General features: G+C 40.8%; 1 protein-coding gene across 1 annotated transcript; it reads right to left on the bottom strand.

Moving 5' to 3' along the window:
• On the bottom strand, positions 1 to 16,164 carry LOC113443698 (tetraspanin-4-like). The gene is made up of 8 exons (XM_026712093.2): positions 15,874 to 16,164; positions 10,003 to 10,088; positions 8,776 to 8,967; positions 7,512 to 7,586; positions 5,821 to 5,922; positions 5,567 to 5,695; positions 3,338 to 3,421; positions 1 to 438 (listed from the first exon to the last, which is right to left on the bottom strand). The coding sequence occupies exons 1-8, from the start codon at positions 16,055 to 16,057 to the stop codon at positions 370 to 372; spliced, it is 921 nt and encodes a 306-aa protein (XP_026567878.2). The 5' UTR covers positions 16,058 to 16,164; the 3' UTR covers positions 1 to 369.
• Between the last annotated feature and the right edge of the window lie 513 nt (positions 16,165 to 16,677).

Genomic DNA, 16,677 nt, shown 5'->3' with positions numbered 1-16,677 from the left:
TTCTAAAAGATAAATACTATTTTATTGGTGCTTGATATATTTTCGTTATATACAAAGCAGGAGATTGGAGGGACTACATTATGAAATATAGGGAGAAGTCAAGATGTAAAGAGGTTTGCTTGAGAGTTAAACTTATGAACAACAGAAACATGAAGTTCTTCAGGAGAACTGGTTATTCTGGGAAGAGAAGGCCCCTCTTGCATGCACGGTATGAACCTACCAAGCGTCAGAACTGCCTTTTGCCTAAAGAAGAGAAACTGAAGATGTGGGAAGAGACCAATGCAAAAAAAAACCTCGAGCTAAAGTGCTCGATCCATCTGCATCTCATGTTCCCAAGTTTGAAAGGACAAAGAATGGACTTGGATGGAGTCAGTCGTAATATTTCTCTACCCTCCGAACTTGGCAGTACATCAGCATGGAGAACACGATGCCCAAGACCTAAAGGAATAGAGAAAGATTTACTCAGAAAAAGAACAAAGGCCCTAGCCCAGCTTATCAATACTGTGCCCTTGGAAATTCCTGTTCCTTGTCTGCTCCAAAACACAAGCAGGTACTGCCAGCTCTTGGCTTGGGCCTTGAAGTCATCCCACTGCTTGAACATGTAGAAACTAACCAATCATATTCTAAGCTTGTGCTTCTCATTCTTAGCTATTTCAAAATGTGTGGAGTCCCAGAATTCCCCAATCCCCGTGATGGCTGAGGAATTCTGGGAGTTGAAGTCCACATATTTTAAATTTGCCAAGATTGAGAAATACCGTTCTAAGCTTAGCCCCATATGACTTATAGTACTTCATCTTCAGTTTTGACCAGCAAAGGAGGGGTGCAGAAGCTATACTTTCCTCCACTAGTGCTATTCTACCGGTTCGGCCCAGTTCTGGCATACTGGTAGCACCAAAGATCAGTTGATACTGAACCGATTCTCTCTGACGAGCTGCTGTTGGGCCCACCTGCCCGCCTGGAATCCCATATTGACTTTTATTCCCTGCTTTTGAAGTGCAGTTGCTTTGCGCGGCACAGCAGATTGCGTTGCGTCAGCTGTTGAAGTGACAAGGATTGCGTGTGCACAAAGTGTGCATTTGGCTGGCACACGCAAAGTGTGCGCATGCACGCAAAGCACACCCACAGAGCCACACCCATCGAACCGGTGGTAAACCACTTTGAAACCTACTATTGTTATTCTCCCTCTCTTTTTTCAAACTCAGTTTATCTAAAAAGTGAATAGAGAAAGGAGGCCCCTTCTCATCTTTTCTACCAGCCATCTTGCTGCCTTTGTGGAATTTTGAGTAGTGCAAGAACAAGTATTACATGTTATCCTAGTAACACAATTTTCTTCAGCCTTGCACTCTCCACATGGAAAATAAATTACAGGGATCTGGCTGGAGGTATAACAGCCATGGTGCTGGATCTAAACTGACACTAGGGGAGACTCAGGTTCAAATTCACCTCAGCCAAGGAAATTCCCTGGCAGTTTTGGGCCACTCGTCCGCCAGCAGTGCTCGTGGAAATAAAAAGGCATGAAGGGACACTATATATGTTGCATTGATTTCCTGAAGGAAAAGACTGAATGGAAGCCTAACAAATCTTAGTGAGCTAAATATTTTCTCTGGGTTGGTCACATTTAGAAAGTTTTAAGCCCAGTTCTATTATCTTCCTTCTAATCTATCAGATATGCAGCTAGGCTATGACTACTGCATTATAAAGATTATGAAAACGACAGATTTCGGCAGAGAAATGCTGAAAATTTACTTCTTTCCTGCCATCCAGTGGCTGTTGAAAGTTTTGCAGTTTAGATGTGTTAAAACCCAGATAAATACTATGATGTATGCTTGATGAAATCTTGGAACCAGTCACTGGTTCTGGTTTTTAACAACTGGCCGAAAATCCTTTGCATTATTTTTATATTTAATTTACAAACTGCTCTTCTAATCTCATTGCTGTCTTGCACACCTTTCCTATTATATTATGATCTAAATATGATGGTGTCTTTGTGGAACCTTTATAACCTTAATGAGCTGTAAATGGCTTTTCTTCTACCTGGTCTTTGCTCTTTTTCTCGTGATAGGTAGCTCCGGTTTTTAAAAGAAAGAAGCACATTTTATTGTACACATTTCTATCATCCAAGCGCAGCAGGGGACATTGAGGTGATGCATGGTATCCCCCGAGCAGGCAAAGATTTAAATGTCCATTTTAGGCTGAAGAGGATTAAGCAAAAAAATATATAGTACATTAAGTCCAAGGACTGCAAGACCATTTCTGCTTGTTCCTCATTCAACTGAAAATTGTGCACTCAGATTTGCAGGTGTAATTTTGAGAAAGTCGGGGGGGTGGGGAAACACCTTCCTAAGAGGTTAGGATTCTCTTGTTCTATGTCAGTGGTGGGCCCTTTTATGATTTGTGTACTTCAACTCCCAAAATTCCTGAGCCAGCATGGCTGGCTCAGGAATTCAAATCAACCAATTAGTTGGAAGGGACCTTTAAGGTCTTCTAGTACATCCCCCTGTTCTAGCAGAAGACCCTATGCCATTTCAAATCAGCTACTGTCCAGTCTCTTCTTAAAAACCTCCAGTGATGAAGCACCTACAACTTCTGAAGGTGTTCCATTGGTTAATTGTTCTCATTGTTAGAAGTTTCTCCTTAATTCCAGGTTTTTCTCTCCTTGACTAGATTCCCATTCATTGTTTCTTGTCCTGCCCTCTAGTGCCTTGAAAAATAAGTTTACTCCCCCCCACTCCTCTTTGTGGCAGCCTCTCAAATACTGGAGTACTGCTATCATATCCCCCTTAGTACTTCTTGTCTACTAGACTAGCCAAACCCTCCAACCGTTCTTCATATATTTTAGTCTCCAGGCTTTAATCATCTTAGTTGCTCTTTCTTTTTTGCCCTTTTTCCAAAGTCTCGGTATCTTTTTTATAATGTGGTGATCAAAACTGGGTGCAATATTCCAGGTGTGGCCTTTCTAAGGCTTTATAAAATGGTACCAATACTTCACATGTTTTTGACTCTATGTCTCTGTTCATACAACCAAAGATTATATTAGCTTTTTTTGGCGGCAGCTGCACACTGCTGGCTCATAAGTCATAAAAGGGTCATCGTTCCCCGCACCTATTCTACGTGGTGAGCATAGAGATCTTGGAAGGAAATCTTGCTAGATATCTAGGAGTGTTTCTTAACCATAGCAAGTTTAAGATGTGTGGACTCCAACTCCCAGATTTCCCTAGCCAGCAGGCTGGCTGAGGAATTCTGGAGTTGAAGTCCATATAAACCTTAAACTTCCCAAGATTGAGAAAAACACCGGTCTAAGTTACTCCATCTACTTCTAGTGCTCTGATCATCTCACCTGGACAACAATGATACAGGCAGCAAAAATGCCCATTGCAAAGATGTTCTCTGCTAGCCAACGTTTCACCTTCTCATAGCAAGGCTGCAAGGAAAAGGACAAAATAAACAGAAGCACATGAAACATTAGGAAACCTTGGGAGAAATGTCCCATAGAGGTAATTCTCAACTTACAGTCATTTCTTTAGTCACTGTGCAAAGTTAAAGCAGCACTGAAAAAAGTGACTTACAACCAGTCCTTACATGCATCGCAACATCCCCATGGTCACATGATCAACATTCAGGCATGTGGAAACCAATACATATTCACAATTTCTGCAGTGTACCAGGATCATGTGATCACCATTTATGGCCTTTCCAACTGGGTTTCAACAAGCAAAATCAAGCAGGATTCGCTTAACAACTGCATAATCCACTTCACTGCAGTGATTCATTTGACCCCTGTGGCAAAAAGGTTGTACATCAAGCGTGACTCACCCAGCAATAAAAATTCTGGTCCCATTTCTGGTTATAAGTTGAGGACTGCTTTTTTACAAGTAGTCCTTAGCATATGACCACAATTGAGCCCCAAGTTTCTGTTGCTAAGCGAGATGGTTGTTAAGTGCATTTTGACCCATTTTACAACCTTTATTGCTGTAGTTGTTAAGTTAGTAACACAGTTGTTAAGTGAATCTGGCTTGTCCCTTGACAGGTCTCAAAAAGGGATCTGGGACACTGCAACCATCATAAATAAGAGTCAGCTGCCAAGTATCTGAATTTTGATCATGTGACCAAAGGATCGATAGTGCAGCAATCTTTAAGCATGAAAAACAGTCGCAAGTCACTTTTTTCAGTGCTGTTGTAACTTAAAACCATCACTAAAGGAATTGTTAAGTCGAGGACTACCTGTACTCTAGTATTGCCATTAATTCTGCTCCTGGAAAAGACCAGCAAGTAATTTTCACTAGTGCTTTTCAGGTCCTCCTTGAACATAAGAGTCACTCTACTTTAAAAAAAAAAAAAAGACTTCTTCAGCCTCTATCACAATAATACAAGGGCAAACAATCAATACAAACTCAAGGTAAACCAACTCGATTGCAGAAAGTACAACTTCAGCCACAGAGTGGTCAACGCCTTGAACATCCTACCCGACTCCGTTGTTACAGCCTCAACCCCTCACAGCTTCAACCTCAAAACTATCTATCGTGGAGCTCACCCCATTCCTAAGAAGTCCTTAAAGGGGGCGTGCATAAGCCCACCAGTGTGCCTACCATCCCCATTTCTCTTCCTTTGTTTATTTAATACCTATACTGCTATCTTGTATATGTTTGACAAACAATCAATCAAACAAACAAACAAGTAAATAAATAGTAAATTGGGGGAAAATGACAGGAATCAGAACAAGAAGCTTCTCTCTGTTTCAGAATTGGGACTAGATCTGTACATAGATCTTGTCCCAACTTACAACTAGACTTATAGCTGTTCGTTTAGTGACTGTTCAAAATTACAATGGCACTGAAATAAGTAATTATGACCATTTTTCAACCATTGCAGCATCCCCATGGTCACATGATCAAAATTCAAACGCTTGGCAACTGGCATGTATTTATGATGTTTGCAGTGTCCTGAGGAGGTCATATGATCCCCTGTTGTGACCTTCTGACAAGCCAAGTCAATGGAGAAGCCAGATTCGCTTAACCACCATGTTACTAAATAACTGCAGTGCTTCATTTAAAAACTGTGGCAAGAAAGGTCATTAAATGGGGCAAAACTTACAGCAACAAAAAAAAATTGGGCTCAACCATGGTCATAATTCGAAGACTCTCTGTACATGCTATTGTTATCTACTGTTAAAATTAATAGACATCCTTAAAAAACATGAACAGACAGAGAAGAGGACAAGCAGCAGCAAAGTGGAATTTCAGGCTGTGCATTGTTGCATAAACAGAGTGCCCTGGGGTTGAGGCAGGAAGGAGATACCTGCAGGGCCTCCCACAATTCTCTGTGCTTCAGTCTGGCTGTGAATTTACAGACTCTCTTGGAGAAAGTGCCAGTTTGGAAACCACTGCAGGAAAGGGAATTCCCAATAATCTCTGTGCACTGATGATGTTACCTAATTCGGTAATGAAACGTCTGCAAGAAAACTACCAAGCTCAGAGAGCGCCCAGAATTCCACAGCTCAAGCCTAAGCTACAGATATTCTCTTCTATCAGTTTCAATCATCTTCAGCACAATCCTGTTGCCATCTCACCTCTTTCCACCAGCTGGCACTGTCCCTTTGACAACCATTGCTTCTCTGTAAGCAGCAGGACTCGGGAACCCAAGTGCTATTCCGCACCTCAAACCAATCGGTGTAGTTACGCACCCCGCAACAACGGAACTGCAAAGCAAGAAGATAAGGAAAGGAGGAATGTGTGTGCTTGTGCTTGAGGTCCGGAAAAACTCCCAATGACTTCAAACTAGGTAAGTACCACATTGAACCATTGTTGTTTTTTATACACTCACCTCGTTTTGCGCCAGGTCCCACGCTTTGGTTAACCCCACGTTGTCATCTGTGCCATAGAGTTTGAGCCCTTCCTTGAGGTTAGACTGGGCATATCGATCAAACTGGAGGAAAGACACACTACATGCACCAATGGATTTCTTTAGTGCCACAAGTAAATGTCTCTGGATAGGGGGAGCATCAATGAACCCAAGTTTCCAGTCCTCACAGTGGTGATTGAGGGGAATTGGAATGCCCTATGCTGAAATAGGATACTTTGGGCTGGTTTTAAAGTCTTGGGTAAGGAAACTTGATATTAAAATATTTTATATAGTTGCAAGCCATATTTCTATACAGGTAGTCCTCGAGTTACGATCACAATTGAGCTCAAAATTTATGTTGCTAAGTGAAACATTTGTTAAGTGAGTTCGCCCCATTTTACAACTTTTCTCGCCACAGTTAAGTGAATCGTTGCGGTTTTTTTAAGTTAATAAAACGGTCGTTAAATGAATCTGGATTTCCCATTGACTTGGCTTGTCAGAAGGTTGCAAAAACTGATCACTTGACCCCGGGAACATGCAACCGTCATAAACATGAATCAATTGCCAAGCATCTGAATTTTGATCAAATGACCGTGAGAATACTGCAATGGTCCCAAGTGTGAAAAATGGTCATGAGTTACTTTTTTCAGTGCTGTTGTAAGTGAACTGTTGTAAGTTGAGAACTACCTGTACTTAACACTCGTCTGTTTTTTTAATATCGCCTTTTAGATTATTAAAATACCATTACCCAGGAACACAAACATCATGTAATTTGAACAAAGGGAAGTTTTATGGGATGGGGAACTCCAAACAAGCCAGGAAGTTTGTGTAGGTACATGGAATGAAGTATCATTCAAAAGGGCACCTTTACTGGCTGGGGGAATTCTGGGAGTTGGAAGTCCATATAATGTTGAGTTTGAGAAACCATAATCTACCCTCAGATGCGAATTTTCCAGTTTCTTAATAGATTTCTTAAAGCCACATTTGAAAAACAGGTTGGAAGTAAACCTAGATATTTTTTTCTCTCTCATAACATCATTATCATCATTATCAGTTCTGGACCCATTAAGATAGGAATGGGTGGATAATATGACTACATTGGTGTTCGACGATGGACTTTTATATTTCTGACAGATGGCATCAGACTATGTATGACTGACATGGCCACACAGAAGCAAAAAAGGTTGACAGCCACTACAAAATTGTTTCTTCCAATTACTTTGTTTTTGTTTTAAAAGAATATGTGCTCTAACTCTTCAAAGGAAATTTTTGAGGGTGTAAAACTTGACCACATGGCCAAAGGTTGCTGCAACATGCCAGTTGCCTAGTGCCAGAATTTTGATCATGTGAGTGGGGATGCTGCAACGCAAGGACCAGTCAGTCATAAGTCGCTGTAACTTCGAACAGTCTCCAAAGAATGCTTGTAAGTCGAGGACTACCTGTATAATGGATTGTTTCCTCATTCCATGAAATTGAGATAGATGTTCAGTCTATATTACATACCTCTTTGGATACTTGGAATTCATACTGTAATTCACATTTCTGATATTGGTGATGCCACAGTCAGCTATAATGCAGAGCACTGAGGATTTTCTTTAAGCAATCTCCTTAGCAATTTACCCCATTCCTTCCAATTTTTTTTTTAATATACATATGGAAATAAGCATCCTTACCTTATCCCGGCAAGTGAAAAAAACTAGCAACCCAACTAGTTCCAGCAGAAACAGAATAGAAAGGACCGTGAAGAACTAAAGAAAAACAGACAAATTTATCAATCCAGGTTGAATGGTTTATGCTTAGATACATGTTTTATATTTATATAGGTAGTCCTTGATTTACAACAATTGAGCTCAAAATGCCTGTTGCTAAGCAAGACATTTGTGAAATGAATTTTGCCCTATTTTACAACCTTCCTTGCCACATTGTTAAGTGAATCACTGCATTTATTAAATTAGTAACACAGCTGTTAAGTAAATCTGGCTTCCCTATTGACTTGGCTTGTCAGAACGTTGCAAAAGTTGATCACGTGACCCTGGAACACTGCAACCGTCATAAATATGAGTCAGTTGCATCTCTCCATTTTGATCATGTGACCATGGGGATACGTTCGTATATGTGAAAAACAGTCATAAGTGACCATTTTTAGTGTTGTTGTAACTTTGGTCACTAAATGAGCTGTTGCAAATCGAGGACTACCTGCATACAGTTAAGTTCATTTCTCAGCTAGGATTGTTTCCATCGTGAACCTCAATATTTTAATGGACTCAAAAGATTTTTCTGTTAGAAAAATACCTTGGAACACAACCTTCTTCAACCTGACGCTCTCCAGATGTGCTCCCTACCTGCTAATTATGACCAGGCTTCCCTGTATATAACCAACACCCCCACAAAATGCACATTTTTAAATTCTCTTATTATTTTAATTCATTAAAGCCCTTAGACCCGATTTTTACCCAAAACAATCCCTACTGTAATTTATATACGAACACAGGAAAAGTAGTACCTGCCTTGCAGTATATTATATAAAAAGATCCAGTGCAAAGGAATAAACATTTTAGAAGAAAAAGAAAACGAATCATGCATCCAAAAAACTGAAAGCAATTCTTAGGAAGGTTGTCCGAAATGCAATCAATTTTGGGAGCAGAAAAAAAATGTGATGTTGATCACATGGTCACCCAAGGTCGCCATCTTGATTTTTTTGATCTCCTTCTTGGAGATCTCCCTGCTCAGAAATTTATTGCTTATGAATTACATTCCAAGACCAAAGATGCCTGGTCTTTAAGTAGGTCCTGTAGACAAATCTTGCTTCAGAATAAGTCCTGTAGATACCACCTTCCCCGACCAGAAGTAGTTCCTGCTTCTGCCAATGGGCTTATTTGGCATTCATTCCATTTGACTCTTATTCGTGCCGACAGTATGGTCCACAAAGCTACTTACCGTCAGCAGGAGACATCGATGTTCTGTGGCTGCCCCCAAGCAACCGAGGAACCCCACCACCATGATGATGGCACCTGTGGCCATGAAGAGTCCTGCTGCTGACAGCGATGGGAAGGAGAAGGATAAGGTAGCAAAGCGGCCCTGGGTGGCGGCCAGCCATATGCCCACACCGAGCACCCCACAGCCACCCAGCTAAAGGGAGAGATAAAGGAGAAGCACATTCACATAATCAAGAATGGAGGCTCAACTCTTCTCATTGTTTTCCAGGATACCATTGCAGGAGAAATAATTAGCTTAATTCACAATTATTTTTTACCTTCCCAGTTTATCAAACTCTCTCCCTACCACCTCAAAAGGATCGTCTACTTCCACAATGGAAACTACTCTAATGTTCAATTCTTGTGGATGTTGAGGAGTTCCAATGTTTATAAATGTTTCCATAGCATCATAGGAGTTCAGCCAATAAGCCGGACATGAAAATAAAAGCCAGGTTTTCAGATTATTATGTTTTTCATGACAATATGGAATCAACAAATAGACTGCACTGTATTTCATTTAATCTCACATCACTCCTACAAGACAAGAGTTTATAATTCTGGTATTGTTTAGAAGACCCATGAAAACCTGGCTTTTTTTATCAGCCTTTCAGCGAGGGAAGATGAGACCTTTCACCATATTGGGCTTGCCATCTTTTATCTTTATTGATGCATTGTAATTTTTTAGTTATTCTGAACTGCTCAGAACTCTTGAGGGTTGGGTGGCCTATGTTTCATAAATTATTATTGAAGTTATTATAACAGGAGACAATATGAATGTGGATCAGATCACCTATAATTGATTATTATTGTTCATTGCTGATTGTTGTTTATATCTTGCTTGTTTCTCATAAGTTGCTCTCAGTCACATTGTAAATAAGATAGATGGATGGATGGATGGATGGATGGATGGATGGATGGATGGATGGATGGATGGATAGGTAGATGATAGATAAATAGATAAGAGATAAGACAGACAGATATACAAACACACACACACATACACACACACACACACACACACACACACACACACACTATAGAATAATAATTAATAGAAAATATTCCTGATCTGGAATAGATGTGCTGATTTGTAAGGGATGAAGATTGCCTGTTGCACAGGAAGGTTCTCTGGTGCATAACTTTAAAATCACTCAAATTAATTCTAGAGATATAGATTTCGCATACCTACCCAAAAGATGAGATTGAACAGAAACATTTTCACTTTAACACAAAGCAAACATCCTCGGCTCACCCCCATGATGCACAAAGATAAACCTAGAAAGAGATGTGGATGAAACTCAATAATGCCTAATATTTCCACACATTATTCAAAACAAAGCTTGATTTGCCAATAAAAATACCATGGCTTAGGCAACAGATGTAATAAATCCAAAATTGGCAGACTCAATTTGGTCATAACTGGAAGACTACTTGTAAGTATGTTTGCTGGTAAACAATTGGGACAAATTTCCAGAGTATAATGTTTCTTTGCTGATATAATCCTGTTTCTAAGCAGCAAAGTGCAATTCTAAATCTTCAGCCTATCTCTTCTTCGTGGTTGGATTAGTTCTAGCTAGGCCTACGCAATTCAAGCAGTATTCTAGGGCACCAAATTTTAGAGAATGCCAAAATTGAAAATACACAAAATACACAACTATAAAATTTCATAATCTTTGCTTATGGCTTTAGAATACTTTCTTTCCATGCTTTTGAACATACCTACAAAGTCAGGTAAGTGGTAGTAAATAGCACACTAACCAGATGTTGTGAATCCTGAAAAATTATTATTACAGCTAGGGACTTCAGGAATCTGATAATATTAGACAAAGTTCTGACATTAAATTCCTAAATGAGAGAATCACAAGAGCAGGTCAACAACTTATTAACGTTATAAGTGGTAGTAGAGCAAACTCCATGCCAATAGTCCATTCAAGGGTTAAATATAATTTCACAGAATGGCTGTCATATGACCACAATGGGTGCTAATGTAATTAAAATTATTTACTGTAATTCAGAGTAAATAGGGGAAAATGTCCAAGAAAAGAAAAGAAAAGGTGTAGAAAACAATAAAAGTAAAAAGCTAAAGCTAAAATACTTGGAAAAAAAAGAAATTGGAAGATGAACAAAAAATATAGGAGCACCCATAATATGCCTAGGGCATGAACATGTCTCGAGCTGGTCCTGATAATGGACTACGGTCTCTTGTATCTTTATCTAAAGTAGTGATTTTCAAACTTGGCAACTTTAAGCTGTGTGGACTTCAATTCCCAGAATTCCCAAGCCACCAGAGATGGTATTCAGCAGGTTCTGACCACTTCGGGAGAACCAGTAGTGGAAATTTGGAGTAGTTCAGAGAACTAGCAAATACCACCTCTGACTGGCCCCGCCCCCATCTATTCTCTGCCTCCCAACTCCCAGCTGATTGGCTGGGTCTTCTTTTGTTGCCCTGCACAGGATAATGGAGCTGGAAAGCAGGCAAGTAGGGTGGGGAGGGAATGGGATTTTGCTGTATCCTTCCCCTGCCAGGCCCACCAAGCTACACCCACAGAACCGGTAGCAAAAAAATTTGAATCCCACCACTGCAGCCGCCTATCTTAAAGTTACCAAATTTGAAAAATACAGATTCAGGAGGTGATTGTTGTAATCAGTTGGTCTCAGAGGGACTTGTGAATCTTCATATATAGGATCCATTGTTAGATAAAGAGCAAATAATCTTTATGGCCTTATTTGAATAACATGCTCAATTGAATTAACAGTGAGACTTGCATATGGACATGTAAAACAAACTCTATTGGAGCATAAAAGGACACATTTTAACCCAAAACAATGCTGGGCATGTTCCATCTTAAACTATTCTATCCTAGTGAAGCAAGCCAATAAACTGTTGTAATTAAGTAGGAATTTGAATTTGGTCTGTTTTCACCCTAAGTCCCACCAAAAAAAATGTCATTTTACTATACATTTGCCAGCTTCCTATTGTCCCCACTGAATTACATATAAAATACTACAAGGCCTCAGTTCCACAGGCAGAGGCATAGCCACTGTCTTGACTTTTTAAACACACACACACACACACACACACACACACACACACACACACACGCCTCTGCCCCATTTGGTTTGGTGTTCCTCCTCTTAAGGAAGCACAGGTAGTCCTTGACTTACAACAGTTCATTTAGTGACCGTTACAAGTTACAATGGCACTGAAAAAAGTGATATGACCATTTTTCACACGGACGATCATTACAGTATCCCCATGGTCGCATGATCAAAATTTAGACCCTTGGCAACTGACTCATATTTACAACGGTTGTAGTGTCCTGGGACCATGTGATTCACCTTTTGCGACCTCACTTAATACATGTCTCACTTAGCAACATAAATTCCCAGCTCAACTGTGGTTGTAAGTCAAGGACTACCTGTATCCATCTACCTTCACCCTTCTGATGCCATCCAGATGTACAAGATTGCAATTCTCATACCAATTGGAAATAGCCACGTGTATAATCCTAACGCAACCAAAAGAGCACCAAATTGGGGAGGCTGGGGTCGCAGTTTAAGAAACAGAAACCATGCAGAGTAGAAAATGACCATCTGTACACAATTGTGAGGGAAACTGAATACTCTGGATCCATTACATTGGTTAAAATTTTTGTCAAAAATGGATTAAACCGTTATGAGCGATGTGGTGGAGATCTCAGTGTCATGGCTGGAGCTGTCAGAAGGCAAAGAGGAGCAAAAAAAAAAAAAGAGATGATAGATAGTGGGTATGGAGGCTAAATCGCATGTCTAACAGTTGAGGAAGTGATGTATGTCGAGCCTGTCGAAGAAAAGGATGAAGGGGGACATGAGAACTGTCTTCCAGTACTTGAGGAGCTGCCACAAAGAGGAGGCTGACTCTAAGGCACCTGAAAGCAGGACAAGCTTGGTAAAGAGAGATCCAACCTTAGAAGGAGAGATGGACTGATTATGAGAACAATTGATATATGGAATTGCTTGCTTCCTGGGGTCGTGGGTTCTCCATCACTGAAGGTTTTCAAAAATAGAGCGGACAACCATTTGACTGGCATGGTATAATGCTCCTTCCGTGAGCAGGAGGTTAGACTAGAAGATGAAGCCCTTTCCAAACTTATGATTCTAGGTTTCTATGTTTTTATGTGTAAAATGGTGCCAGAAGTCTTCCAATATAAGTTGCCGTCTTCGATCCTAGATAGGGTTCTGCTACATCTGAAAGGTCGGGATCACAATTTAGTTTTCCTGGACTCACACTTCCTGCCAGAAGAGCAAGTGACAGCTGTGGTCAGAAGGACCCAACTGTAGTTGAGGCACAAATTGTACCTTTTCCTGAACCAGGTGGCACTGGAGGTCTCCTGTGCCTTGTCTGTATTGCCCCATCTGGATTACCAGCAACTTACTTTTATGCAGGGAGATCCTTGAAGAGCCACATCTGCAACTTCAGAATGCAGCTGCTTGTTCAACTTTGTGTCAGCCCACAGCTGCCATATATATCACACTACCATTTTTATAATTGCAGAGGCATCAGGATATTGCTTCTTTGCAGTTCAATACTGTAATTCAAGGTTCTGGCTACAATATTAGCTATAAAGATGTATCACAATGTAGGGCAGGGTTGTCAAGGTCCCCGGGCCACATCCATCCCATGGGGTGCTTAGATCTGGCCCATGAGGCAGCCTGGAAACAGCAATGGATCATCCCGCAGTGCCTCTGCCAGTGAAAATGGAGCCGGCGGGGGGTGGGGGGGGGGGCATGTGTGGCCCTCCCAAGCTCTATGTTCACTGGCAGAGGCTTGCAGGAGGCCATCACAGCTGAAAGTGGAGCTCGGGAGGCTGTTTTCTCAGGCAGAGCACTCTGGCCACCACAGGCACCCCTGACATGAGTGACGTCAAGTAGCCATGGCTACCCTGGCCACACCCACCTTGGGCACCTGAGGTCAAACACAATACCCTGATGCAGCCCTCAATGAGTTTGATACCTGTGACGTAGGGCCTTGGTCTCGACAAGAGCACCTCTTCTAGGAAGATTCTGCCTGTCAAACGTGCAAACAAACTCCCTGTTAAGGGTCTCCAAGGACTGAAGAGGACCATGGCTCCTTCCGCCTCCCCCGCTCACACTTGCCTGCTTCCCTGCCTGTCACTTGCAAGGAACTATCCCCTCTGCCTCCCCTCCCTTCCCACACCAGGCCGTTGAACCAGTCATTCTCAATCAGCCCAATCTACCACACAGGGCAGCTGTTGCTGTTATGGGAAAAATAGTTCTCGTATAAGCACATTTCAAATAAAACCAACAGAAAAGTTAAATGGTATGTTAAAATGGTGAGTTAAAAATGAGGGAGTCACTGAAATCAGAGAAATGCTTTAGAGCGGGGGTGTCAAACTCGATTTCACTGAGGGCTGCATCAGGATTGTGTTGTCGGGGGGGGAGCAGGCTGGGCATGGCCAGCTCGACATCCCTCATGTCAGGGGTGCCTGTGGTGGCCAAGCACTCTGCCAGCAAAAACAGGCTCCCAAGCTCCATTTCCAGCTGCAGTGGCCTCCTAGAACCATCTGCCAGCTAAAACGGAGTTCATGAGGGCTACACACAGCCCTCCCATACTCTGTTTTCACTGGCAGAGGCACTGTGGGCCCGTCCTTCCGTTTCTAGGGACGCCCCATGGGCCAGCTCTGGCACACAGGCCATGAGTTTGACACCCCTGCTTTAGAGGGGAAAGGAGAGAACAAAATGGCAGAGTGTCTATAAAAACAGAGAACACCCCTTATTCATAACTTCCCCATATGGATGATACAATCTTGGGGTTTGGTAAGCATGTATTTGCTCCTTTTTAAACATTATAGTTATGCCTTTCTAAATTTCTTCTTGAAAATTGACCACTTATCATAAAAAGTCTGGAAAATCTAAGAGGCAAATCACTAGTCTTTCTATCTGGCAAGAAATACGAAGTAATCTTTCAAAACTTCAAGCGTAATGACATTATCTTTCAAAAAAAACAGAAATATATATTTAACGTTTTAAAAATAGAATCTGTTGCATTAAATGTTATATGCACATACTTGTGTAAAAAGTCCTGATAACATTTTTGTTATTCTCCCCCTTTTCTATAGTTTTGGGGAAAATTTTGCTTGTTTTGTTTAATTAAACCCCCCTCCAATTAAAAAAATAGAAACATTAAAATATAGTGAAGGAATTTTATCTAAAAAAAATCACGTTGAAGTCACATGAGACTAATCTTAGTTCTGCCAGAAGGGGAGAAACAGCATCCTTTTTCAAAACCATATAAAACAGCCACATTTTGGCTCAGCTCCCTCCATTTTATGACCTCCCCTTCCATATTTCTTGCCATATATTTTGGTTTCTCTTCTCTCTTCCTCTCTTGGCACTTTGGAGAAATGTACTCCTCCACTTTAGATAAACCAAATAGTAGCTTTACTTGAATAGAAATCTCAGAATTTTGACATCTGGTAAATCTGTACTTGGTTAGTTTGTTCAGATGTTTGTTTTAGTCACATAATCATTTTTATTTAATGGATGGACTTCTCCCTGCCCCTTTGGAGAATATCTCAGAAAGGAGAGACAAATAAAGAATCTAAAACAACAAATTGCTTTTTTTAAGTCTTTAGAACAAGGCCAAATTTTAAAACAGTACATGTGCTTACCATAAATATTTGGGTCTTCCCTCCCACCCACTCAGCCACCCATTTTCTAATCTTGCACTAAGAGATATAGTGTATATATACATATGTATTTAAAATTACATATATTTCCCACATTTTTTAAAAAAAGAATAGTAGGTCTTTTAGGTTTTTCAGTCTTTTTATGAGAAGTGTTATCAATTTTCAAGAAGAAATTTAGACATAAATACATTTTAAAACGAAAATCAAGCCCTTCCAAAAATAACATAAAGGGCAGAATTACCTTGACCCTGGGAAAGTTTCTTCTGTTTATTTCTACAGCATCTTTCCAGCTTTAGTGAAAGAGACTGCTTCTCTCGCTCGACCCCCCTGCTTATCCCCCCTCCCCAACATAAACATTATCACACCCTCACCTTGAGTTTGGCTCAGAGCCGGTTTGGAAGAAAGAGTGGATTTGGAGCACCGTCCCAGGTACCTCTGAATCCGAACGTGGCTCCTTCGGAGGGCGAGATGCAGGATGGAAAGGGAGGGGGAGCGAATTCCAGGCATGGGACAGGGGAAAGGAAATGGGCGGGGGGGGAAGAAGGGGGCAGCCATGGGGGGCGGGTTTGAGGATCTGGGGAGGAGTCCAAGGGGCTCTGACAAGGGACGTTTGCTAATCCCAGTGAAACATGGGTCATTTACATCAATCTCAATCCACTCCCAATCTAAAAATAATACTGTAGTATAATAGTTTTTCTGGATTCGCCTGTCAATCTAATTCTGTGGAATCCTTTTTGGTTAGCACAAGGGAGCGGTGGTGGATTTTTCCTGCCCCTCCTGCTTTCCTTCAATTGTTTTATGGTTCTGTTACACACATAAGCACACAAACGTTTTGTCTGTCCAAGTGCAAAGGCTTCTTGGAGAAAAACAGGGAGTTTTGAAGCTAAAGGATCCTACTCTTTTTTTTTTTTTGGAAATTTTTTATTGATTTTTAAAAACAAACATAAACAAATAAAACATAAAAACATAAAACATCTTTTTTGAAAGCAGCTTGATCCCGGGTCACATCTCTTCGTACAGACACAAATTCAATTTCATGCTCATTTTTATATACCATTCCATATCTTATTATCATTCTACATTTTCTATATAGCTTCTCCCCTCTTTTAACTTTCTCAATTTTTTTTATTTATTTCATCTCAATTCAGATCATTATACTTATATTCTTTGTCTGT

The sequence above is a fragment of the Pseudonaja textilis genome, chromosome Z (assembly GCF_049901715.1).
Source record: "Pseudonaja textilis isolate UNSWEBS1 chromosome Z, rPseTex1.2, whole genome shotgun sequence".
NCBI lineage: Eukaryota > Metazoa > Chordata > Lepidosauria > Squamata > Elapidae > Pseudonaja > Pseudonaja textilis.
The sequence above is the reverse complement of the archived record's forward strand: the minus strand, read 5'-3'. Positions and strand labels throughout refer to the sequence as shown.

Excerpts from the sequence above, each read along its gene's own strand:
- LOC113443698 (XM_026712093.2), bottom strand. The coding sequence starts at position 16,057 with ATGGCTGCCCCCTTCTTCCCCCCCCGCCCATTTCCTTTCCCCTGTCCC. Across the intron at positions 10,089-15,873 it reads GGCTCTGAGCCAAACTCAAG|GTTTATCTTTGTGCATCATG; the intron begins GTGAGGGTGTGA and ends ATCTCTTTCTAG. Across the intron at positions 7,587-8,775 it reads ATCGATGTCTCCTGCTGACG|TTCTTCACGGTCCTTTCTAT; the intron begins GTAAGTAGCTTT and ends GTTTTTCTTTAG.